Genomic DNA, 27,766 nt, shown 5'->3' on the forward strand with positions numbered 1-27,766 from the left:
TTTTTTTTAGATATTTTGAGTTTATTCTTCATTTAATTTTGAAAACACTATAACAATTGAATATTTTTTAGAAAAATAATAGCAAGTAGTGAGTATATTATTACTGTAGTTCTTCACTTATTCTCTACTACATATAAAATGTTTTCAGTGAGTCTTCTTCACAGGCCCCGTGAAGAGATCGGACTCAGAAGCACCACACTTTGGGTGATGTTCATCATTCTCACCTGCTTCTTCATTGTAATGGCTTTGTCTTTCCTAGTTTGGAGCAAAGCCCACTGGTTCTATTTGGTCCATTTCATCCTCCTACTTCCTTTCTCTCAGGTAGTTTCCTAGCAAAGAGATTTGTTGAGAAAGCCATTCTCAGGAAAAAGTTCAGTCTCTCAGTCTTGTCTGACTCTTTGTGACCCCATGGACTGCAGCACACCAGGCTTCTCTGTCCATCAGCAACTCCCAGAGCTTGCTCAAACCCATGTCCATTGAGTCAGTGATGCCATCCAACCATCTCATCCTCTGTCGTTCCCTTCTCCTCCTGCCTTCAATCTTTCCCAGCATCAGGGTCTTTTCCAATGAGTCAGTTCTTTGCATCAGGTGGCCAAAGTTTTGAAGTTTCAGCTTCTCAGGAAAGTTTACCTTAAATTCAGTGACTAGGCAACCCATTTCATACAGCCCATGATAAATTGGCACACCTTCATTTAGCACACACATGATCTTACATTCTAGTAGCAATCTTAAAAGATGTTACCATTGGATTATTTGTGGCTTAATACTAGAGTGTCAGCTTTGTTTGTTGTTTAGTCACGTAGTCATGTCTGACTCTTTTGTGACCCCGTGGACTGTAGCCTGCCAGGCTCCTCTGTCCATGGGATTTTCCCAGGCAAGAATACTGGAGTGGGTTGCCATTTCCTCCTCCAGGGGATCTTCCCAACTCAGGGATCAAACCCACCTCTACACTGGCAGGTGGGTTCTTTGGTGGCTCAGTGGTAAAGAATCCGCTTGCCAAGCAGGGAGGCATGCATTCAGTCCCCTGAAGAAAGAAATGGCAACCCGCTCCAGTATTCTTCCCTGGGAAATTCTATGAACAGAGGAGCCTGGCGGGCTACAGTCCATGGGGTCACAAAAGAGTCGGACGTGACCTAGCACTAAACAACAACAAATCAGCTTTGTACTTAGTGCCGGATAGCTTTCTTCAGACATTAGTTTAATGATATATTAAATAATTGTACTCTGGTTGCCTGAGCATATGGAACTTATCTGTTTAGTGAAGTGAGAAGTCTATGTTAGGAAAACATGGGTGAGTTTTACAAAGGATCTTCCTAAGAGAAGGAAGTCACTGGGTGATGGGGGAGAGTGAGGATATCAAGCTATTGAGGTCTCCTCCACTTAGTCATTTCTTCTTGGGCAGGCAATTCCACGAAACTAACATAATGTGCTTTGGATCCTATACAGATGGCAATCAGGAATTATTTCCCTGTGAAGTCTGTGGAAGACGCTTTGCAGCAGATGTTCTGGTAAACATAAAGACATTTTGTAGATGTGTTTCATTGGAGTTAAATGAACTGTCAAGTTAGTGAGGAGGCCGCAGTGGCAAAGATTAAAGACAGATGTGGAGGGAAAGCAAGGAGAGAAAAGTACATAACCTATGGCTGGCAGGCCCCGAGGACACTTAGGTAGGTTGATGCTGCCCCCTTCGAAAGAGAGCTTTTTAAATCTGGTCCTCTTACTGAAAGGAAGCCAGATAAAAGTGTCTTGGCACAGCTGATCGTCTCTTGAGAGGTTTTGGCTCTTTCACCTTTTCTATAAGCATCAAAAATTCAAATTTTAAGGCCAAAGCACCAGGGAAATTAGCTAGTCAAGAGGAATGAACATTGAACTTGGAGCATCTGGAAACTTGGCTTTTAGCCTCAAATTTGTCACTAATTCTGACAAGTCCTTTAACCTCCCTCTGTTTCCTGCTTTGCCACGTATAAAGACAGAACTCTCCAGTTTCAGGGATTTTATGTAATTTGAACAAAATGGGTGTTAGTCCTCTTCCAGGACCTAATTGTTAATTAGATTTAAGCTAACTGCATGTCAACTCCCCTGATTGATGCCCATAAAGTTGAATAAAGGCTTGATTTATTTCAAAATTAGGGAAACAAACGTCCCATATTATGAAGGAGTTCCCAAGAAAATTTATTAAAAAAAAAAAAAAACTAAGTAGATAATGAACTATTAGCTGGGACATTTAGATCAAAGAGACTTGTTTTCAAACTTAAAGAATTTGGAGTATAATCCTGACTACATTTGGGGTGAAAGACTACCAAATGAGGTTGTAGGTTTTATTTCTCTGGGGAATTTAAAAATAGAATATCTGTTCTAGTTAACTGCAGCTAGAGTTTCCTGGATCTAGAAGGGGAACTCACAGGGCCTATTGTGGCCCAATAATCCCCTAGGGAGCTGCCTTTGCTAACCCAAGACTGCACCCCATGAGACTGGATTTGAGACCTAGGGAGGTAACTTTGAAAAGAGATGACTAAATGCTAAGTATTCTTGAGTCCTCTTGAGTTTTACTTCGTTGACCTATTTCTAGGCTACAAAGAGCATTTGATCCAGTGATCTGGTCTTTCTCTTCTCCCCTTCAGTTTTAAAATGGTATGGCTTGTTCATCACCGGGTGCAGTGATTTTCATGGATCCTGTATTTTTTGGGTCTGAACAAAGTAACTAAGTAATAGCTGCTATGAGTTCCATGACCATGAAGGAAGAGCACTTAGAGTGGAAGGCAAAGATTGGCATAATCCTTTAGTGGTACAGTAACTTTATAAAGATAGTACACAGGCAGTATTCTTGCCTGGGAAATCCCATGGACAGAGGAGCCTGGTGGACTACTGTCCATGGGGTTGCAAAAGAGTAAGACATGGCTTAGTGACTAAATCACAACTACAAACAACACAGGCAAAGCTCTATGTGCTGCTTCCCTGGTTTTTGTACCAGAAATGCTGAGTTTTTACAGGTCTACTGGCTGGAGTTGTTTTCTCTGCCAATGGTCTTGTAAGTATTGTAATCAATTCAGTTCAGTTCAGTCACTCAGTCGTGCCTGACTCTTTGTGACCCCATGAATTGCAGCACGCCAGGCCTCCTTGTCCATCACCAACTCCTGGAATTCACTCAAACTCGCATCCATCAAGTTGGTGATGCCATCCAGCCATCTCATCCCCTGTCATCCCCTTCTTCTGTCCCCAATCCCTTCCAGCATCAGGGTCTTTTCCAGTGAGTCAACTCTTCACATGAGGTGGCCAAAGTATTGGAGTTTCAGTTTTGGCATCAGTCCTTCCAAAGAACACCCAGGACTGATCTCCTTTAGAATGGACTGGTTGGATCTCCTTGCAGTCCCAGGGACTCTCAAGAGTCTTCTCCAACACCACAGTTCAAAAGCATCAATTCCTCGGCACTCAGCTTTCTTCACAGTCCTACTCTCACATCCATACATGACCACTGGGAAAACCACAGCCTCGACTAGACAGACCTTTGTTAGTAAAGTAATGTCTCTGCTTTTGAATATGCTATCTAGGTTGGTCATAACTTTCCTTCCAAGGAGTAAGCGTCTTTTAATTTCATGGCTGCAGTCACCATCAGCAGTGATTTTGGAGCCCCCAAAAAATAAAGTCTGACACTGTTTCCACTGTTTCCCCATCTATTTCCCATGAAGTGATGGGACCAGATGCCATGATCTTTGTTTTCTGAATGTTGAGCTTTAAGCCAACTTTTTCACTTTCATCAAGAGGCTTTTTAGTTCCTCTTCACTTTCTGCCATAAGGGTGGTGTCATCTGCATATCTGAGGTTATTGATATTTCTCCCAGCAGTCTTGATTCCAGCTTGTGCTTCTTCCAGTCCAGCGTTTCTCATGATGTACTCTGCATAGAAGTTAAATAAGCAGGGTGACAATATATAGCCTTGACGTACTCCTTTTCCTATTTGGAACCAGTCTATTGTCCATGTCCAGTTCTAACTGTTGCTTCCTGACCTGCATATAGGTTTCTCAAGAGGTAGGTCAGGTGGTCTGACATTCCCATCTCTCAGAATTTTCCACAGTTTCTTGTGATCCACACAATCAAAGGCTTTGGCATAGTCAATAAAGCAGAAATAGATGTTTTTCTGGAACTCTCCTGCTTTTTCCATGATCCAGCGGATGTTGGCAATTTGATCTCTGGTTCCTCTGCCTTTTCTAAAACCAGCTTGAACATCTGGAAGTTCACGGTTCACATACTGCTGAAGTCTGGCTTGGAGAATTTTGAGCATTACTTTACTAGCATGTGAGATGAGTGCAATTGTGCGGTAGTTTGAGCATTCTTTGGCATTGCCTTTCTTTGGGATTGGAATGAAAACTGACCTTTTCCAGTCCTGTGTTCACTGCTGAGTTTTCCAAATGTGCTGGCATATTGAGTGCAGCACTTTCACAGCATCATCTTTCAGGATTTGAAACAGCTCAACTGGAATTCCATCACCTCCACTAGCTTTGTTCATAGTGATGCTTTCTAAGGCCCACTTGACTTCACATTCCAGGATGTCTGGCTCTAGGTGAGTGATCACATCGTGATTATCTTGGTCATGAAGATCTTTTTTGTACAGTTCTTCTGTGTATTCTATATTTTAAAGTTTAATATTATAAGCTTAGGTTTGCTCTAAAATAAATGACTTCATGAAAAATGTTTGGACACACTAAGGGAAAATGTCTTCATAACTTAAATGGAATTGATCTATTTTTCATTTGTCGTATGGTTGTCCCAGTTGTTTCTTGCAGATGTTCTCAAATATTTCTTTGAAACCTCTCCACTCATTTTTTTCAGGAGTTAAGTGGTTTGATTTGCTGTATGTAGAAAAGCAACCCAGTTAAATTCAATTTTGAAATGTTGAGTGGTAAGAGTTTTTCTGAAAAGTTTCCACTTGTATAAGAAGCTAAGTTTCCTCTTACTTTGCATACTTTTGTATGCAGAGAATTACTTCAAAAGGATGGAAAAACAAGGTTGTTGGGACTCAATTCCTGGATGACTTGCTTTTGGAACTTAGAAACAGTGAAGGCAGAAAACAGAATAGAAGAAGTAAAGAAAATTTCCTTGGCTTCAGTGAGTACCTAGCCGAATATCAGAGATAATTTATTTCAATTTAAACTAGAAAGTGAGTCTTTTCAATATTGTTTAATGCTTGGAACTATTTACTGAGCCCAAGTGGTAAAGTTAAATATGTAAGACTAAATTTTAAGTCAGTTTCTTTAGCTGTAGAGGCCTTTTGTTGACCTTGCCCAAACACAATATCTAGTTATGTGTAACATGGGTGAAGAGAGCCAGATGGATTTGCTCTGCTGTGATTTGAGAGTTAGAGAATGAACTTGGCTCTGAAGGTGCAACCCAGTCCCTGCAGTGGGGGCTGCTTGAGTACACTGAGCCATTACGAATTCTGTGATTGTACATGTTAAAAATTTTAATCCCCACTCCTTCTTTTCTAGGAAAGACACGGACCAATTTGTAGAAAACTCTTCAACAAAAAACGTAAACCTTTCAATTCCTTAAAACAAAGATTGCAGGGCACTGACATTCCCACTGTGGGGAAGGAGCCTCAGTCCAAGGTACTATCGGTATCTTCCTTGCTGTTCTTGATTATGTCCTTCAGTACATGAAAGCCTCTTTCTGGCTCTCTGCTTTCATTTTTGCTTGATAGGGCAATGTAATGTCATGTAAGTATAATCCACCTTTACTGTTTTCTTTTTAATCATGCTCACTTAGATTTCCAAATGTATTTCAGATACTTTCCAGATGTGGCAGAAAACAAATCTCGTTTATATTTTCATTAGAGTAGCATTAAATCCAGCAATTAACTTGGAAGACAGTCACTTTTAAGGTTACATTTAAGTCTTCCTTTAAAGTTTTGTAATTTCTTTGTTTTTTGTGATTGTTGTTTTGTATTTTCCCTCACTACTGTGACTTGAAAATTTTATTACTGTGTTTTCCAAACCTCTTTTAGTGTATTTGGAAAGCAAATTTCTCTTTTTTCTCCAAATTTCACAGTTGTGTTTCTTGTAAATTCAAATCCCAGCTTAAAAAAAGAGATTATAACAGTGAGATATATAGCCTAGATTAGTATATGTTGGTTTAATTTCTTTTTATAGCCACAACCCGTGAGAAAATCTAACTGGAGACAACATCATGAAGACTTCATTAATGCGATGCAGTCAGCAAAGCAGTGTACACTAGCCATTAAAGAAGGCCGGCCTCTCCCACCTCCACCCCCTCCGACCGTCAACCCAGGTGTGTGGACAGTTTGGTTTGCTTTTGACATTTTACTCAGCCAGTTGAGGCTATGCTTGATTTTTCGGCCTAGTCATTATGCCTTGCTTCCTCCTGTATACTCTAAAATTTTAAACATTAGCAAGTAAATTATATAAAAGTAATTTTACCGTAAAAATTATCTTATCCTATTTTTTCACCTCTGTATAAAGATTCTGTGTTTGCTCCTAACTTTAACATGAGATCACCACTCTACCCAAAGTTATGGCGCTACAGAACTACGGGGGATGCTGTTCACGTCCAGGTTGATGATAACGGAGCTAGGCAGAGCAGTTTAAGCAGTTCTGTAATAACTCCATAGTATCAAATACCCACAGCTCTTTATTTTTTTGAGATCAAATTTCATAATATAAAAATCACCATTTTAAATTGTACAGTTTAGTGGCCCACAGTGTTTTTACACTAAGCTTTTTATTTTGAACATTTTCAAATTACAGAAAAGTGGACGGAATTAATACAATGATCACTCATATACCTTCCATTAAGTTTGACAGTTTTGACATTGTCATATTTTCTGTCTCTTTCCCTTTTTTTCTGTGAGGGGGACAGAAAGATTTAAAAGTAAGCTTCAAACATCATAACACTTTATAACTATTTCAGCATGCATTTCTTAAGTACATTTCCTCTGTAACTACAATGCTATTATTGCACTAAGTATTAATACATCATATTTTCCCAGGTATGTTAAGAATGTCCTTTGAAGCTCTCTCCTCACCACTCAGCCACAATCCAGGATTCAGTCAAGATCTGTGCATTGTCTTTTGTTGTCTCTTTAGTCTCTTTTAATCCTGCACAACACCCCTGCCAGCCCAGTTATTTTATAGAACGTTTCATGTACTGGATTTGTCTGCTGCTGGGCTTCTCTGGTAAAGAATCCACCTGCAATGCAGGAGACCTGGGTTTGATCCCTGGGGTGGGAAGATCACCTGGAGAAGGGAACAGCTACCCATTCCAGTATTCTGGCCTGAAGAATTTCATGGACTGTGCAGTCCATGGGCTCGCAAAGAGCTGGACACGACTGAGCGGCTTTCAGTTAAGCCATATCAACATTTAACTTGTTCTACACCTCCTGTCTTTGTAAATTGGAGATTAGGACTAGAGGCATGATTCAGTTCAGTTCAGTTCCAGTCACTCAGTTGTGTCCGACTCTTTGCAACCGCATGAATTGCAGCATGCCAGGCCTCCCTGTCCATCACCAACTCCCGGAGTTCACTCAAACCCACGTCCATCAAGTCGGTGATGCCATCCAGCCATCTCATCCTCTGTCGTCCCCTTCTCCTCCTGCCCCCAATCCCTCCCAGCATCAGGGTCTTTTCCAGTAAATCAACTCTTCGCATGAGGTGGCCAAAGTATTGGAGTTTCAGCTTTAGCATCAGTGCTTCCAAAGAACACCCAGGACTGATCTCCTTTAGAATGGACTGGTTGGATCTCCTTGCAGTCCAAGGGACTCTCAAGAGTCTTCTCCAACACCACAGTTCAAAAGCATCAATTCTTCGGTGCTCAGCTTTCTTCACAGTCTAACTCTCATATCCATATATGACCACTGGAAAAACCATAGCCTTGACTAGACGGACCTTTGTTAGTAAAGTAATGTCTCTGCTTTTGAATATGCTATCTAGGTTGGTCATAACTTTCCTTCCAAGGAGTAAGCGTCTTTTAATTTCACAGCTGCAGTCACCATCTGCAGTGATTTTGGAGCCCAAAAAAATAAAGTCTGACACTGTTTCCACTGTTTCCCCATCTATTTCCCATGAAGTGATGGGACCAGATGCCATGATCTTCGTTTTCTGAATGTTGAGCTTTAAGCCAACTTTTTCACTCTCCTCTTTCACTTTCATCAAGAGGCTTTTTAGTTCCTCTTCACTTTCTGCCATAAGGGTGGTGTCATCTGCATATCTGAGGTTATTGAAGATAGTTGCCTATAAAGATTACCTGAACACATAAGATAAAACGCAGAGATTGTCAAACTGAATACTAAAGCAGAGTCCAATTGTACGCTTTCCACAAGAAACACTTTAAAGACACAAATAAGCAAGCCAGGAGGTAACAAGATGGGGAGGTGAGCCAGGTAGGTCTAGAGAGGCTACACCTTCCCTGAGGGACAGCTGCTCCTGAGCTTGTATCATTTTGATCTAATTGACACATGTAGCTATAATGTGATACACAGTGACAGCAGAATATAATTGTTATCAAGTACACATGAAACTCCAGTACTTTGGCCACCTCATGCGAAGAGTTGACTCACTGGAAAAGACTGTGATGCTGGGAGGGATTGGGGGCAGGAGGAGAAGGGGACAACAGAGGATGAGATGGCTGGATGGCATCACTAATTCGATGAACGTGAGTCTGAGTGAACTCCGGGAGTTGGTGATGGACAGGGAGGCCTGGCATGCTGTGATTCATGGGGTCACAAAGAGTCGGACACGACTGAGCAACTGAACTGAACTGACAACATGGAACATTCAACCAAGATAGACCATGTGCAGGACCACAAAGTAGATCTCAATAAATCTGAAAGGATTGAAATCATACAGACTATGTTATTTGAGTACAGTAGAATTAAATTAGAAATTAATGATGAAAATATATCAAGAAAATTCTTGAATATTTGGAAATTAATAAATAATTTCTAAATACCTCATGTATCTAAGAAGAAATTACAAGAAAAATTAGAAAATATTTTGAACTGAATGGTAATGAAAACATACCAAAATTTGTGGGATTCAGCTAAAGCAGTGCTTAAAGGAAAGTTTGTAGCTTTAAATGCTTGCATTAGAAAAGGGGGAAAAGGTTTAAGTCAATTGCTTTAAACTTCCTCTTTAAAAAGTTAGAAAAAGAAGAACAAATTACACTTAAATTAAGTATAAGGAAGAAAATAGTAAATGTAATTCATCATATTAACAAAATATTTTTTTCAAGTGTATGATCATCTCAGTAGATACAGGAAAAACCTGTACAAAAAACAATAACTACACATGTTTTTAAAAGAAAAAAGCTCTTAGAAAGGTAGAAATAGAAGGGAACTTCCTTAATAAAGGACATCTCTGAAAAATCTATAGCTAACATCAACTTAAAGTTGAAAAGCTGAACACTTTCCCACTGAGTTCAGAGCAGAAGCAAGTATATCCTTTCTGACCACTTCTGTTCAGCACTATCCTAGACATAGTACCCAATGTAATAAGAAAAAAGTTACATATTTTATACACACACACGTAAATTTAAAGGTTGGAGAGGAAGAAGTAAAACTCTCCTTATTTACAGACAGCATGATCATGAAGGAGTAAATATAGAAAATCTTACAAAACTACAAAAAATGCTGCTGAAATTACAAGTTAATTTAACAGGCTTTCAGGATATAAAGTCAGTATACACAGGTGAGCTGTATTTCTGTATACTAGGCATTGGAGAAGGAAATGGCAAGCCACTCCAGTGTTCTTGCCTTGAGAATCCCAGGGACAGGGGAGCCTGGTGGGCTGCCGTCTATGAGGTCACACAGAGTCAGACACAACTGAAGTGACTTAGCAGCACCAGCAGGCATGGGTGGGTTAGTTGCTCAGTCGTGTCCAACTCTTTGCAACCCCATGGACCACAGCCCACCAGGCTCCTCCGTCCATGGAATTCTCCAGGCAAGAACACTGGAGTGGGTTGCCATTTCCTTCTCCAGATACTAGGCATAAACAGTTGAAAAAAATATGAAAAATGACATTACACTCATGTAAAAAACATGAAATATTTATGTATATATTTAACAAAATATGTGTAAGACTTGTAAAATGAAAACCAGAGGACCAAAATAAATAGAGATATTTACCATTTTTGTGGTTTGGAAGACTCATGTATTGTGTTACGAAGTCAGTTATCCCCAGATTGGTCTGTGGACAAAATGTAATTCCAGTGAAGATCCCTGTGAGTTTTCTTGCCAATGGGAATTGACCAGCTGATATTAAAATTGCACAGAAATTCAAAGCCAGGATAGTTTTGAAAAAAGAATAAAATCGAGGACTTACCTATCTGATGTCAAGACTTAAAATAATACTACAGTAATCATGACAACTTGGTATTAGAATATCAACTGAACAGAAAAGAGAATCTAAATGTAGACCTCCCTCCAATCAATTTGTTAATTGACTTTTAACAAAAGTAGTTCAGAGTGGGAAAAGAGAGTCTTATTAACAATTCATGCTGAGACAACTGGATATCAAAATGGCAAAATTGAATTTTGATCCTTCAGTTCAGTCGCTCAGTCGTGTCCAACTCTTTGCGACCCCATGAATCGCAGCACACCAGGCCACCCTGTCCATCACCAACTCCCGGAGTTCACTCAGACTCACATCCATCGAGTCAGTGATGCCATCTGGCCATCTCATCCTCTGTCGTCCCCTTCTCCTCCTGCCCCCAATCCCTCCCAGCATCACAGTCTTTTCCAGTGAGTCAACTCTTCGCATGAGGTGGTCAAAGTACCGGAGTTTCAGCTTTAGCATCATTCCTTGCAAAGAAATCCCAGGGCTGATCTCCTTCATATATGTACACAAAAATTCAAAATGAATCATTGACCTAACATAAGTGCTGTAACTCTAAGATTTCTAGAAATAACAAACAACTTTGATCTAAGAGTCAGCAAAGATTTTTTAAGCTGGATACAAGATACAGTAACAATTTTTTTTTTAAAGGAAATTGATAAACTGGGCTTTGGCAACATTAAAAACTTTAGTTGTGAGAGACACCATTAGGAGAATGCAAAGGTGAGGTATAGGGCAAGAGGAAATATTTATAACACATGTATCTGAGGGAGGTCAAATATCAGGAATATTTAAAGAAGTTTTATGACTTAGTAATAAGACAACAACCCAATAAGGAAAAGGCAAGAGATGTATTTGAACAGAATGTCACAAAATAATGGTCAATAAGCACATGAAAAGATACTCAACATCATTTTTAACAGGGACATGTAAATTAAAACCACAATCAGATACCAGTATACACCCACTTGAATGGCTAAAATTGAAGACTGACAATACAAGTTAGGGCTAAGATATAGAACAGCTGGAACTCTCATATGCTGCTACTGGGAGTCTAAAATAGTATAGTCACTTTGCACTGGTATTTTCTTAAGTTAAACATACAGTTACCTATACAGCAATTCCATTCCTAACTATGCAAAAAATGGAAAACATGTCCTTGAAACAGACTTACACATTAATTGTCATAGCAGCTTCCTTTAAATAGCATAAACTAGGAGCAACGGAAAATGACCAGCAGCAAGTAGATGGATAAGCAAATTGTGGAATATCTACAAAATGGAATACAACTGAACAGTAAGAAGAAGGTGTAACTATACATGTAGCACCGTGGATGCTCTGTTATAGTAAGATATACAAGGGGTAACACTCATCTTTAGTGACAGGAAAATAGGAGTCTGTGTTTGGGAGAATATTGACTGAAACGGGCATGAGGGGACTTTAGGAAGTAATAAACTTGTTCCATATTTTAATTGGGTTGGTTACACAATTGAATGTATTTGTCAGAACTCAAATAGGTGCATTTTATTGTATGTAAATTATTCCTCAAAGTTTACTTTTAAAAGTAAAGAAAAAAGAAAATTCCCTTGGCAGTCCACTGGTTAGAACTCCACAATTTTGCTACCAGGGGTTCGTTCCCTGATTGGAGTACTAAGATTGTGCAAGCCACACAGCACAGCAAAAAGTAAATAAATAATTAAATTAGAAGTAAAGTCACAGTGTAATACTATAAAAACCATCCAAAAAATCATCAGAACCTCAATACCAGAAAATACTCTTAATAACTGCTACACTTTTGCTAGGTGCTAAAGAAAATATGACTTGGAATAGTCTGTTGTCTTAAGATGTTCCATAGAAAGATCTATGGCTGTAATTTTGATAAGACTGGCAACAAGCTTTGTATAATAAAAGCATCTTTTATGAGAACTGCTTCATTTTATAGCAGAAGCTGCAGGGTTGATGGCTACTTCTAGTTCTGTAGTTGAATAGTAAAAGCATGTCAGATGTCCCACTGTGTGAATTTCTCTCTAATTTCCACGTTGGATTTAAAATGTGGGGATTATTGTTTCTTTAAAATAAATAATTCCCTTTGTAAGGCCTCACCAAGTGTACAGTTTATTTTCCTGCCCTTTAAATTTTTATGCTAAAATATAGTTTTATAATTAAATTCTTCCCCATGCCCTTATTATAATTTTATGCACCAAGCAAAATGATTACCTCCAATAGCACATTTTCATTATGATCCAATTATTTTGATTGCACAGGGATTTTATATTAGCCCATATATCCTCCAGCTTAAATACTTAGAAAATTTATACAGACATAACTAGAGTTATTAATCATATGGTCTAGTGTATATGAGTTTGGAAGTAATTTCCTTTTTTTTTCCCCAGCATGATTCCCTATTTTGTAGCCCAGTTTTTTGACATGCATATATTCTAATTCTTATGACTTAAGTGAGTTTGCAGTCATTCAACTTTCCAACATTATGTGACAGCTTATGGGGCAGTGATAAGAATATTTACAATTGGGATTTTCAGTGAGTCCTGGGATATTTGCTCACCGTTTGACAGGGCTACATGTTGATACACGGGTATTCAACAAAATACTTGCATTTTCAAATGATGCTTAATTTTCCACTTTAATCTTTCATGAGATCTGGAGTAAGACTTTAAAAATCATTATCTGTTGAAACAGCACATCATGATTTTATGACATTATTGGCAGAGGAAGAGGAGACTGGATTGAGATGAGGGTAGAATGTGTAGCTCAGTCATGCTGTGTTCAAACTATTGTTGCAGGAAAAAAACCTCTTCCATTCTCAGTGTGTTTGATCTTCCTCTGCTCACTTTTTTTTTTTGTTTTAATTTTTTAAAATTTATTTGGCTGTGCTGGGTTGCTGGGTCTTAGTTGTGGCATGTGGGATCTAGTTCTCTGACCAGGGCTTGAGCCCGGGCCCACTGCATTGGGAGCACGGATTCTTAACCACTGGACCACCAGAGAAGTCCCTTCCTTTGCCCTCTTAAGGCTGGGCTTCAGGTTCCTCCTGTGGTCTCCTGGAGGACCTAGAGCTTCCTCCTTTCGGAGCTTATTCCACAAAGTGGTAATTGTCTTCCTAGTCCTCTAGCCATCTCTGAGATTTTTGTCAGCAGGAAAATACACTTCAGCTTGGTTGTCTCCACAGTGGGATATAGTGAGTACCAAATCCCTAGAAAGGTGCAATGGATTGAATGACAAGTCAGATTAAGGAAGCAACATGGTCACTGCCGTAATCATTGCTTTTGACCAAACTGTCTCGCTTATGGTAGCAGTATCTATGATATAAACCATATAAATTGTAACTTCGCAGTTACAGAGATAACCACTGAACCATGAACTCAGTCCTAGATGGTTTTCTACACTACCGTAAGTGAGTTCTGCATGTTAATGGCACTTTCTATTCTACTTTTCATAAGCAGTTTCTCCCTTGTTTGATATTTGGAACACAAGCCGGCTGGGCCTGTTTCCTTATAGTAAGAGCATGTTCCACTCGCCCACTGTGCCACGCCCCACTGTGGATTATCATAGGTAACTTTCACAACACCTCAATGAAATAGGTGATATGTAGGTGCTGGGGAAATTGAAGCTTAAAGAGGTTAAGTAACGTGCCCAAGTGTACACACGTAACAGGTGAAGAGCTGGGGCTCAAAACCAGTCAGACAGGCTGCAGAGCCTTCACCATTTCCCAATGCTGTCTTTTATTTTGCTCAAGGAATTTGTCACCATGGGAAAATTTTTGTTTCTGTGTTAGAATGCTTAGCCCGTGATTACAGAGACATTGTATCCTGAAGTTACTTGGAGTAAGTATGGAATTAATAATGAAAGGTCCATATAGTCAAAGCTATGGTTTTTCTAGTAGTCGTGTATGGATGTGAGAGTGGACCGTAAAAAAGGCTGAGTGCCAAAGAATTGATGCCTTCGAACTGTGGTGCTGGAGAAGACTTTTGAAAGCGAAAGCTCTGTAGCTCAGACGATAAAGAATCTGCCTGCCATGCAGGAGACCCGGGTTCGATCCCTGGGTCAGGAAGATCCCTTGGAGAAGAGAATGGCGGCGAGCTATACAGTCTGTGGGGTCAAAAAAAGTCGGACATGACTGAGTGACTAACACTACTACTACTGGAAAGCAAGCAGTTCAAACCAGTCAATTCCAAAGGAAATCAACCCTGAATATTCACTGGAAGGAGTCATGCTGAAGCTGAAGTTCCAGTACTTTGTCCACCTGATGTGAACAGCCAACTCATTGGGAAAAGACCCTGATGCTGGGAAAGACTGAAGGCAAAAGGAGAACAGGGCAGCAGAGGGTGAGATGGTTGGATGGCATCATCAACTCAATGGACATGAGTTTTAGCAAACTCAGGGAGATGGTGATGGACAGGGAAGCCTGGCAGGCTGCCGTCCATGGGGTTGCAGTCAGACATGATGGAGCGACTGAACAACAATAAGGGAATATTTCATGCAAAGATAGGCCCAATAAAGGACAGAAATGGTAGGATCTAATGGAAGCAGAAGCGATTAAGAAGAGGTGGTAAGAATGCACAGAAGAACTGTACAAAAAAGGTCTTAATGATCTGGATAACCACAATAATGTGGTCACTCACCTAGAGCCAGACATCCTGGAGTGTGAAGTCAAGTGGGATTTAGGAAGCATTACTATAAACAAAGCTAGTGGAGGTGATGAAATTCCAGCTGAGCTATTTCAAATCCTAAGAGATAATGCTGTTAAAGTGCTGCCCTCAGTATACCAGCAAATTTGGAAAACTCAACAGTGGCCACAGGATGGGAAAAGGTCAGTTTTCATTCCAAAGAAAGGAAATGCCAAGGAATATTCAAACTACCGTATAATCGTATTCATTTCACATGCTAGCAAGGTAATGCTCAAAATCCTTCAAGCTAGGCTTCAAAAGTATGTGAACCAAGAAATTCCAGATGTACAAACTGAATTTAGAAAAGGCAGAGGAACCAGAGATCAAATTGCCAACATCCATTGAATCATAGAAAAAGCAAGGGAAATGCAGAAAAACATCTGCTTCATTGACTATGCTAAAGCCTTTGACTGTGTGGATCACAAAAACTGTGGAAAATTCTCCAAGAGATAGAAATACCAGACCACCTTATCTGCCTCCTGAGAAACCTGTATGCAGGTTAATAAGAAACATTTAGAATCAGACATAGAACAACAGACTGGTTCCAGATTGGGAAAGGAGTACATCAAGGCTGTATATTGTCACCCTGCTTATTCACTTCTGTGCAGAGTATGAAATACCAGGCTGGATAAATCACAAGCTGGAATCAAGATTGTTGAAAGAAATATCAACAACCTCAGATAATGCAGATGATACCACCCTAATGGCAGAAAGTAAAGAAGAACCAAAGATCCTCTCAATAAGGGTGAAGGAGGAGCATGAAAAAGCTGACTTAACCCTTACATGACATACACTGAGGAATAAAGCCACCCCCCCCCAAAAAAAAAAAGAGCTAGCTTAAAACTCAACATTCAAAAAACTAAGATCATAACATCCAGTCCCATCACTTCATGGCAAATAGATGGAGAAAAAGTGGAAAGAGTGACAGATCTTATTTTCTTGGGCTCCAAAATCATTGCAGATGATGAATGCAGCCATGAAATTAAAAGACACTTACTCCTTAGAAGAAAAGCTATGACAAACCTGATACTGTATTAAAAAGCAGAGACATCACTTTGCCAACAGAGGTCTGTATAGTCAAAGCTATGGTTTTTCCAGTACTCATATACAGATGTGAGAGTTGGACCATAAAGAAGGCGAGTGCTAAAGAACTGATGCGTTTGAATTGTGGTGCTAGAGAAGACTCTTGAAAGTCCATTGGACAGCAAGGAGATCAAACCAGTCAATCCTAAAGGAAATCAGTCCTGAATATTCACTGGAAGGACTGATGCTGAAGCTAAATCTCCGTTTGGTCACCTAATGCAAAGAGCCAGCTCACTGGAAAAGACCCTAATGCTGGGAAAGATTGAGGACAGGAGGAGAAAGGAGCAACAGAGAATGAGATGGTTGGATGGCATCACTGACTCAGTGGAGATAAATTTGAACATACTCAAGGAGACAGTAAAGAACAGGGAAGCCTGGCATGCTGCAGTCCGTGGGGTCACAAAAAGTTGAACATGACTTAGCAACTGAACAACAGCTGCCAAAGTATGAAGTAAAAGTTAAGTGTTAACTATTTCTTTTATTTCAATTTCTTATATATTCAAATTATTTCATTTTATGAGTATTCATTTTAGGAAATGATCTATTGAAAAAGAAAACTCTCCAAACTGCTTAAAAAGATGCCTTCAAAAAAATCTTTAGCTTTGAACATATCACTACTTTAAATATCTATTCACAAATGTAAGGGTTTTGACTATACACTAAACCAAACTTCTATGCAGAGCTTAAGATGGTGCTATCTCATATCCTTCCAGGGAAGAGAGATAGTTATTATCCTACCTCTTGAATATCCACTTTGTCATCCCTTCAAGGTGCCTAAAACAAAACAACACAACCCCCACCACCCACCTTAGAAGGAAGAGGCTACCAGTTGGCTTCAGAACGTGTGGTCATCTCCCTGATCTGAGAAGACTGGGGATCTTTCGCACTTCTCCTTTCTCCCGCTGTCTGTGTGTGCGCATGCTCAGTCGTTCAGTTGTGTGTGACTCTGCAACCCCATGGACTGTAGCCCGCCAGGCCCCTCTGTCCATGCAATTATCCTGGCAAGAATACTGGAGTGGGTTGTCATTTCCTTCTCCAGGTTTTCAAGAATCGAACCCGTGTCTCCTACATTGCATGCAGATTCTTTACCACTGAGTCAGTGGGGAAGCCCCTCCCACTGTCTAGTAATTGCTGATTGGACTGACTGAGACGACCGAGTACAGCCCAGAACCTCAGAGGATTCCAGGCCCTAGCAGCTGCCAGAGAAATTCTGACACTGGAAGCTGGAGTCCTAGCATCCCTTATTTCCTGTTTGTCTTTTGGAACCCTCACCTGTTCCCTTTTCTTTACCCCCTTTCTGAACATATGAATGTCTCTTCACTTAGGAATTCAGTAGGAAAATGTAGTTACTGCTGAAGGAGAGTGATGTTGGCTTCAAATTCCACTCCCTTCCCCTAGTCATTTGGGCTTTTCTGCTGGCTCAGTTGGTAAAGAATCCGCCTGCAATGGGGGAGACTTGGGTTCGATCCCTGGGTTGGGAAGATCACCTGGAGAATGGACAGGCTACCCACTCCAATATTCTGGTCTGGAGAATTCCAGTCCATGGAGTCCCAAAGAATTGGACACAACTGAGCGACTCACTTTCTCAGTCATCAATGCCAAATTTCATCAGTACCACAAATATAATTAATCTATTTTCTAAAAAAGCATAGCATGTAAACATTTTAAGGGAACACTCATAACTGAAATAAGTATATAGGTAGAAAAATTTTCCTCCACCTTGTCCTTTATCCGAGTCCTTGCATGTCTCCCCGTCTGGAACAGGCTGTCTCAAACCAGAGTTTGGTACCTCACTCTTTCACGTTGGAGCAGAGTTCATATTCTATATAGTCCCTCCCTTCCAGAGTTGTTTTTGAAATGTTGCCTTTTCATTATCTTTACTTTCAGATTATATTCAGTGTCCATATTGTAAGAGGAGATTTAATGAAACCACAGCCAGTCGACATATTAATTTCTGCAAGGATCAAGAGTCTCGCCAAGTCTTTGATCCAGCCCAGACAGCAGCCAGATTGGCATCCAGAGCACAGGTAAGTCTCTCACCCCAGGTGTTGGCTCCTGTGCCCTTGTCTGCCTGGGGAAAGCAGGTAGAATTTGCAAGGGAACCTAAATCACCTGTCCTGAGAACTGTAAGGATCAGGACAGCCCATCTTCATGGGACTTGGCTACTTTTGAGCAATACTTTCCAGCTAAACAGCACTGTTGGATGTTGTAGAAAAAAATCTCTACAGGGTCTGAAGGTTCTTAGATTGAAGACTTAGATATCTAAGTGTTGCTTCTATACTGTTATGGTAAGACTCTAACCAATGGTGATTATCATCAGCTTTAACCACCCCCAATAGTATTTGGAACCTGAAGTGAAACTGGCATAAGTGGAGGAAACTGTCACAAGGAGCCTGTTCTACAGGTTTGTGTTTGCTCTATGGAGAAGGGTCTTCGGCCTGTTCAAAGCCACAGAATCATCAGTGTAAAGTAAATAAGTAAAACAGCTATTATAAATTGGAAAAGACCCTGATGCTGGGAAAGATTGAATGCAAGAAGACAATATGTTTATAAAAACAACTGGAAACAGCAAACAGCTCCATACACATCAAAGGTACTGGAGACACAGCTTACAGTATACTATGAAAACTGTTAGTTTCATAAACATGCCTTAGATACCAAGAAGAGATTGTTATATTGTTCAGGCACTAAATCATGTCTGACTCTTTGCAACTTCCATAGACTACAGTACTCTAGGCTTCGTTGCCTTTCACTGTCTCCCAGAGTTTGCTCAAACTCATGTCCATTGAGTCAGGGATGTCATCCAACCATCTCATCCTCTGCCTTCCCCTTCCTCTCCCGCCTTCAATCTTTCCCAGCATCAGGGTCTTTTCCAACAAGTCAGCTCTTCATATCAGGTGGCCAAAATATTGGAGCTTCAGCATCAGTCCTTCCAATGAATACTTAGGGTTGATTTCCTTTAGGATTGACTGGTTTGATCTCCTTGCTGTCCAAGAGACTCTCAAGAGTCTTCTCCAGCACCACAATTTGAAAGCATCAATTCTTTGGCACTCAGCCTTCTTTATGGTCCAACTCTCACATCTGTATATGACTACTGGAAAAGCCATAGCTTTGACTATACAGATCTTTGTTGGCAAAGTGATATCTCTGCTTTTTAATACACTGTCTAGATGTGTCATAGCTTTTCTTCCAAGGAGCAAGTGTCTTTTAATTTCCTGCTAAAGAATAGCAAGGAGAAATAAGAAAGCCTTCTTAAATGGCTGTTATCAAAAAGTTTACAAACAATAAATGCTGGAGAGGGTGTGGAGAAAAGGGAACCCTCTTACACTGTTGGTGGGAATGCAGACTAGTACACCCACTATGGAGAACAGTGTGGAGATTCCTTAAAAAACTGGAAATAGAGCTGCCATACGACCCAACAATCCCACTGCTGGGCATACACACCGAGGAAACCAGAATTGAAAGAGACACGTGTACCCCAATGTTCATCGCAGCACTGTTTACAATAGCCAGGACATGGAAGCAACCTAGATGTCCATCAGCAAACAAGTGGATAAGAAAGCTGTGGTACATATACACAATGGAATATTACTCAGCCATTAAAAAGAATACATCTGAATCAGTTCTAATGAGGTGGGTGAAACTGGAGCCTATTATACAGAGTGAAGTAAGTCAGAAAGAAAAACACCAATACAGTATATTCACGCATATGTAGGGAATTTAGAAAGATGGTAACAAAAACCCTGTATGCGAGACAGTAAAAGAGACACAGATGTTAAGAACAGACTTTTGGACTCTGTGGGAGAAGGCGAGGGTGGGATGATCTGAGAGAATAGCATTGAAACATGTATATTATCATATGTGAAATAGATCGCCAGTCCAGGTTCGATGCATGAGACATGGTGCTCAGGGCTGGTGCACTGGGATGACCCTGAGGGATGGGATGGGGAGGAAGGTGGGAGGGGTGTTGAGGATGGGGAAACATGTACACCCATGGCTGATTCATGTCAATGTATGGCAAAAACCACTACAATATTGTAAAGTAATTAGCCTCCAATTAAAATAAATTAATTAAAAAAAAAAGAAAGCCTTCTTAAGTGAATAGTGCAGTGAAACAGAGGAAAACAATAGAATGGGAAAGACTAGAGATCTCTTCAAGACAGTTAGAGATACCAAAGAAAAGATTAAGTGGGTCTGAATACTTAACAGTAGAAGATTGTTTAGAAAGATTTCCATGATATCCAATGTGTCATAGGAATGGGACCCTCGCTAACAATAGCACACCCTACAGACTCTGGATTCTGACCTCCACATGTACAGTGGAGGTCACATATATTCAGACAGTTACTGAATATCTACGCTGTACCTGCTGCTGCGTCGGGTACTGGTTGATCAAGGATTTGTGATTCAGAGGAGGTGGCACCCTTGGAAGCCATGCAGTAGGAAGATGTAGTGGTTGGCATGTACAGGAGCACAGTGGAGGCAGAGGCCACTGGGATTCATGGAAAGCTTCAAGGAGGAGCAAATACTTTACCCAAAATATCAAATGAGTTTACTGGTTTAAATTTGAAGTTGGAAAGGACATTATGCACTAAATGTCCAGCCCGTGACCTGAGGAGCCCCCCATGTAGAGCTGAAGGACAGAGAGCCTGTGGGCAAGTGACAGGGGCTGGGACAGGCCAGGTGAGCATCAGAGTCAGGAGGGCTTTAAGCCAAGTGGGCTCAGAGAGGAGGAAAAGGGATTAAGTGGATAGATGCCTTAACTCTGAGGCCGACCAACCTGAGGGCCTGGAAGCAGGATTGAAAGTCTCCAGGAACCCCAGAAGTCCTGTCCGTCTTTCCTTCTGTCTCTTCTTCCTACTCCTCTGCTGCTTCATCTTCTCTCTGCAAAACTCAGCCTTTCTGTCCCGTTGTCCATCACTAGCCTCACACGTCATTCTACATGCAGTGTAGACTGGTTGCATAATGCAGACTTGAGTGACATGGAATTGGCGTCTCAGAAAGATCACCCTGGTGGTCAGTGTTCAAGATGGACTAGTGAGAGACCAGTTAGAGCCACGCCAACCGAAAAAGAAAATGAGGGCCCAGAGTCAGAGGACTAATGTGGGGATGTGTGTGTGTGGGGGGGGGGTGTTTGTGTGGAGGGTGTGGATTTAAGAGATGATTGTTGGAACTGAGAAGCTGATTGGAATATAAAGTGAAAGAGTATCAGGGTTGGCAAAGAGGCTTTTAGCTCCAGAGCAGATAACACCACACATCTAAATGAAAGAAGACAGAAGGCAGCAGTGGGGAGGCAGTCATTTCGGTGGGGCAGACAAGGAGCCCATGATAACTGTAGTTGCAGAGATTCAGTCTTCACACCTGAAATAACATGGGAAGTCAGAAGAACTTGGATTCTACAATCAGTAGTCAGGGTTTGACCTTCAGTTTTATAATGTGCTATCTGTAGGATAGTTTCAACAAGTTCTTGAATTCTTTGAGACTCACTTTAGCCTGTGTCTGGCTGAGCTGTTAGGGGGATCACAAGTAACAGCAGTACCACACAGGCCCCCCTACCTTTACCCTCTCAACACTGTCCCTGACTCCCCTTCCCCTCTCTGACAGTCCTCTCGAGTGGGGCAGGCACCACAGTTTGGGGGGAAATATGACTGCTTTGGACTTATGAGAGTGAAAATGTTAGCTGCTCAGTTGTGTCCGGTTATCTGCAACCCCATGGACGGTAGCCCACCAGGCTCCTCTGTCCATGGGATTCTCCAGACAAGAACACTGCAGTGAGTTGCCATTCCCTTCTCCACGGGATCTTCTCAATTCAGGGATCGAACCCGGGTCTCCCACGCTGCAGGCAGATTCTTTACCATCTGGCCCATCTGAATTCAGCTTAATTTTGGTGAGGGGGAAAAGTACAACTCTACCTAGACTTCCTAAAGCAGTAAAGGGTGCATTCTGTTTCTTCGAACGCTTCTAAGCAGTCCACGAAGTGAGTCAGTGTTCGTGGGGCCAAGGGGAGCAGAGGGGGAAGCAGCGGACGGAAGTGCTTTTTATTCCTGAAGAAGGCCAGCTGGCTGTCCCGAGCGTAACCAGCAACTTGGCCTGGTTCCTCTCCTTGTCTTCCAGAGCGAAGTGGTGATTGGGAACACAGAAGAAAAATTGCTTGCTTTCTGAATTGCTTGCTTTCTGAGTAAACTCACTGTAGAGTGTATCTGAACAGCAGTGCTGTTTCCCCCATGCCAGCTTCGCCACTCTGGGGCCCTGCCTCATAGTGGAGCTTATTCAGAGGGAGAACAAAAAGGGACGTGTTGTCTCAGTTTGGAAGGGCTGTTAACAGCACAGCTGAAGTGTGTTTCTATTTTAAACATAATCAGCTTTTAAAAATGTGTTATACCCTTAACCAAAAGAGACCAGGATGGATTCTCTGAAAATAGCTTTCTTTGTTTGCCTGGGGATGAGCTGCATGCCATCACCTCGCAGCAGGCCCTGCCCAAGTGAGGATTCTCACTTGGAGGAACAGGTTATCTTTGTACCGGAGTTGCCATGGAAATGTGGAGGGATCTGTGGCAAGGTAAAAGGGAGGGCACAAAGGAACTCCCAAGGAACCTTTCGGTCCTTCTTCCGTGTTAATACAACTCTTCTGCTACCGCCACTCAGTAGGGTGGGGAGTGGCGCGGGGATGTTGGAATTCCATGTTTAAAACATTTGGTGCCTGCCAGTGTCTGTTTTTCTTCTCTGTGCATGTATTTAAAAACAAAATCATCTTCGAGTGTAATGAAAAGCCCAAATGCTCCATAACTATCCTTATTGACATTAAGTGATTTCTTATGTCTCCACACAACCGATCGAACAGGATTAACACATCACCACTCCCCCAAAGGGCTTGATTGTGGAACGAAAGCTCCAAAACCCAGACATGGTTTTGAGCCGCAGCAGGAAGGACAGGAGCCAGGTTACTGAGGTGCAGGGTGTGTGGGTCCCCCTCCCTTGGGGGTCCGAGGTCCTGGACATGACTCCACCCTGCTGCTGGTGCATGGGAGACCACATTACCTCCTGTATGCTTCTCGAGCTGACAGAGCTCTTCCGTTCTCCTCCCCAACCCCCCCACCTCCCCGCTGGTCTCCCTCTCCCTCCATCTCCCTCTCCCTCCATCTCCCTCTCCAGGGTAGAGCGCAAATGAGTCCAAAAAAGGAACTGACTGTAACCAGTGCTGTGGGAGCTCTGCTACAGAACAGGGCCCTGGAGGCCAGTGCAGCGCCAACCAGGCCAGGTGAGTTGGAATGAGCATCTCAGCTATCGAATGACGGGGTCCGAGGAGACCACTGTTGGCTCTGGGATTTGCTGGCAGTCAGCAAAAGCTATGACATCCAAAGTTGCTTTGGGATATAAAGATATGTGAGTTTGTTTGAGGTTTAGAGCTTATTTGGCAAGAAAGGATATTTCCTAATTTACCAAGATTAGACAACTCTTGACAGTATACAAAATCAGATCTGATGACAATAGCTGGGGCTAGAACTGTTGTTCCCAGGTCTGGTAAAATTAAGAAGAGATTAAGGATGGGAGATGGCAATATGTCAGGTTTTGTGTTGAAAATAAGGGAAGAAAATGAACTTGTGGTCTCAGAGGGATATCTGTACTTCCATGTTCATTACAGCATGTTTCAAATAGCCAAGATACAGAAACACCCTTCATATTCACTGATGGATGAATGGATAAAGACGGGGTATATATACACAATGGAATATTATTCAGCAATAAAAAGAGAAGGCAGTCCTTCCATTTTCAACTTCATGGATAAACCTTGAGGTGAAATAAGTCAGAAGGAGGACAAATACTGTATGATCTCGGTTATGTGCATGCTCAGTTCAGTCGCTCAGTCGTGTCCGACTCTTTGCAACCCCATGAATCACAGCTCGCCAGGCTTCCCTGTCCAACACCATCTCCTGGAATTCACTCAAACGCACGTCCATCGAGTCGGTGATGCCATCCAGCCATCTCATCCTCTGTCGTCCCCTTTTCTTCCTGCCCCCAATGCCTCCCAGCATCAGAGTCTTTTCCAATAAGTCAACTCTTCGCATGAGGTGGCCAAAGTACTGGTGTTTCAGCTTTAGCATCAGTCCTTCCAAAGAAATCCCAGGACTGATCTCCTTTAGAATGGACTGGTTGGATCTCTTTGCAGTCCAAGGGACTCTCAAGAGTCTTCTCCAACACCACAGTTCAAAAGCATCAATTCTTCGGCACTCAGCTTTCTTCACAGTCCAATTCTCACATCCATACATGACCACTGGAAAAACCATAGCCTTGACTAGATGGACCTTTGTTAGCAAAGTAATGTCTCTGCTTTTGAATATGCTATCTAGGTTGGTCATAACTTTTCTTCCAAGAAGTAAACGTCTTTTAATTTCACAGCTGCAGTCACCATCTGCAGTGATTTTGGAGCCCGAAAAAATAAAGTCTGACACTGTTTCCACTGTTTCCCCATCTATTTGCCATGAAGTGATGGGACCAGATGCCATGATCTTAGTTTTCTGAATGTTGAGCTTCATGCTCAGTCACGTCCAATTCTTTGCCATCCCATGGACTGTAACCCACTATGTCCTCTGTGGAATTTTCCAGGCAAGAATACTGAAGTAGGTTGCCATTCCCTTCCCCAGGACATCTTCCCAACCCAGGGATCAAACCTGAATCTCTTGCATCTCCTGCACTGGCAGGTGGACTCTTTACCAGTGCACCACTTGGGAAGCCATGTGTGGAACCTTAAAATGTCAAACTCAAAAAAACAGAGTAGAGTGGTGGTTGCCAGGGGTGGAGGGTAGGGTGGGAGAAATGGGGAGATGTTGGTCAAAGGGTACAAACTTCCAGTAATAAGATGAATGAGTTCGGGGAATCTAACATTCAGCAGGGTGACTATAGTTAACAGTACTGTTTACAGTACTTAAAAGTTGCTGAGAGGATAAACCTTAAATATTCTCACCACACAGACACACACACACACACACACATACACAAAAGTAACTATGTAAGGTGATGAGTGTGTTAACAAATCTTGCTGTGGTAATCATTTTGCAATACATACATGTGATAAATCATCACATTGTACACCCTAAACTTGCACATTATATTCAATTAGATCACAATAAGGCTGGAAAAGAAGAAAATGGGGAAGAATTTTCTTCCTAGAATGAAATAATGTCTTGAAGTAGGAAAAAGGAATGCCCACCATTTTAGTACTTATAATGCTTGACTCATTTCTTTTAATCTTCACAATAATCCTCCAAATGTTTTAACCTATGGAATCGGAACTGAGGCTCAGAGAGGGTGAGTTGTTTAAGACACACAACTGGTAGACAGCAGAGCTGGCTTAGATATCTCTTGTGTTTTTCCTCTTCATTGAGCTGCATTGCTAGTAATGAACATTCTTCTTTATGGTCAGCATCACTGTGAAGGCAATGAATGAAATCATGACCATATTGGCACCTCTGGTCAGGAGCCTAATTCTGCAGGTATTATCAGAACAAGAATAAGAAGTGTCAGTCTCATAGTCCATAAGGTAACAGCACCAGAAATCTTTATCACTAGTTTTTAAATTCCTCCTGAGTTGCTTATCATGGGAGAAAAATTGAATTGATATTTTAAAAATTCATAGCCATCTAAACTCAAACCACTAGTTGTTTTGTTTTTTTTTTAATCTGTAGAAACTTAACCATGAGGTAGGTTATAGTTTTTACTAAGGAAAAAAATAATTGAAATCATTTATGTATTCTTTGGTAAAACTTCCACTAACAAGCTTTTTTTTTCTAAAGTAAAATGACTAGTGTCCTTGAAAAAAGACAATTTCTTTATATTATAGTTTCTTCTTATGTTTTCAAAGAATATATTATAATGCTTCCCTTTCAGTGAAAAACATCCTTTTGAGTTTGTTTGTCAAGAGAGACTATTTCTTAATTCATTGGGATTAGACAACTCTGACAGTGTGCCAAGTCAAATGCAAGTACAGCCTCAGAGTCTAGGACCTTCACTCCCCGGTTTAGTAAACCAGGAAAGAGACTGGGAATGAGGGAAGATAGGCCTAGTATTGAAAGAGGAAAAGAGTTTCCTTCCTTGAACTCCATAGTAACAGCAGCAGCAAGGTACAAGTGGAAAGGTCCTGAATCAGGGCAGCAGTCCTATGTCCCAATGTGTGGTGATGAGCAGGACGATACACAGACACTGTTCTGATACACTAGGAAATAGATGAGCAGGCCAGCAGATCTAAGCAAAGTATATCATATTTGTTGTTAAGTCATCAACAGTGGTTTGTAGATCACCGTGATGTTAAGTAAAAGGCAGAATCCAACCCAGCCCATACGAGGTTCTGTGCCACCAGCTGACCGCCCTGTCCACTGTCTCCTCTCCATCCGACTGGAGCAGCCTCTCTTGCTCCTGCTCACTCCTGGCTCAGGGCCTTTGCGCTGGCCACCCCCTCTGCTGAAAACCAAAATATCCCTCAGTGATCTACCCTGCTATCTCCTTTCCTCCCTCCAGCTCTTAGCAGTGTCTTCTCAGTGGGCCCCGCACCTGCCCAACCTCTGTGTTTCAAAGTAATCAAGCCCACTATAATTCTTTTTGTAGTTTCCCAAAATAGCAGTTACCATCATCTAATATATTCAATACATATTTATTTTCTTTCTCTCCCACCCACTATGCCAGAAAAGGGGATGTAAGTGTCAAGGAGGCAGGAACCTGTCTACTTGGTTCAATCCCTGGATTGGGAAGATTCCCTGGAGGAGGGCATGGTAACCCACTCCAGTATTCTTGCCTGGAGAATCTCATGGACAGAGGAGGCTGGCGGGCTACAGTCCATGGGGTCGCAAAGAGTTAGACACAGCTAAAGTGACTTAGCACACACACATCTCTACTTGTTAGAATTGTTTGTGGCATTTATGAAATGCTCAGTAAATAGTTTTTGAATGAAATATATTGGACAAAGTGGGTATCTTGAGTCTATAATTTCTCACTTAAATTACTGAAATATGGATAGTCATATTAATTAGCTTTAAGAGATAGCTTTTTCTTTTATTTCTGGTTCAAGATGCTTTTTCAATTTTAGTTTCTATTCTTATCTGTGGCCTCACCTGTTAACATTTAAAAATAAAATCACCAAGGTTAATGTGGTTTTAAATTAGTCACATTTCATTTGAAGCCATTCTGGAGAGAAAGCAGAAGTATATTGAGGGGAGGTGAATTTTCAAAACTGTTTATGGCTTGGAGAAAAGCCTGAGTACTTTTTACTAATGTAAATAGGCCAATGTATGAATCAGATTCTCATCTACTGGCCATTGTTTTTGATCTGGTCAGTACTAATCTATTTGTAATAAGAGGATCTTTAAAAAACTGTTGGTGGTGGTCTAGCTATCTTTAGATTGACAATCCATCGTTTAGGCCACTCAATGTCACTTACCTTCCATGTAAATCCTATTATTGTCTTTCATCTAGCTGGTAGTTAGCCCTCTAAAACCCAGGCTTTCATTCTTTGACTCTCTTGAGTAAAACAAACATTTAGAATCTCCCATGTATAACGTTTTGTTTTAAATTCACAGTGAGGGAAGATGTGTGTTAGGCACAATCCTAAGTCAGTAATCATTATATCTAATGTTTAACAGTGGGATATAAAAGTCTTAAGGGATTACAAGAAA

General features: G+C 41.2%; 1 protein-coding gene across 1 annotated transcript in view; it reads left to right on the forward strand.

Annotated features, from left to right (window-relative positions):
* Positions 1–1,424: 1,424 nt before the first annotated feature.
* Positions 1,425–27,766, forward strand: part of ZC2HC1B (zinc finger C2HC-type containing 1B) — a 29,887-nt gene continuing 3,545 nt past the window's right edge. Inside the window, exons 1-5 of the mRNA XM_068984961.1 lie at positions 1,425–1,508; positions 5,482–5,601; positions 6,142–6,280; positions 17,991–18,130; positions 23,256–23,361. Coding sequence (XP_068841062.1) covers positions 1,425–1,508; positions 5,482–5,601; positions 6,142–6,280; positions 17,991–18,130; positions 23,256–23,361 — 589 coding nt within the window. The remainder of the gene's footprint in view (positions 1,509–5,481; positions 5,602–6,141; positions 6,281–17,990; positions 18,131–23,255; positions 23,362–27,766) is intronic.

The sequence above is a fragment of the Capricornis sumatraensis genome, chromosome 13 (genome assembly GCF_032405125.1).
Source record: "Capricornis sumatraensis isolate serow.1 chromosome 13, serow.2, whole genome shotgun sequence".
Lineage (NCBI taxonomy): Eukaryota > Metazoa > Chordata > Mammalia > Artiodactyla > Bovidae > Capricornis > Capricornis sumatraensis.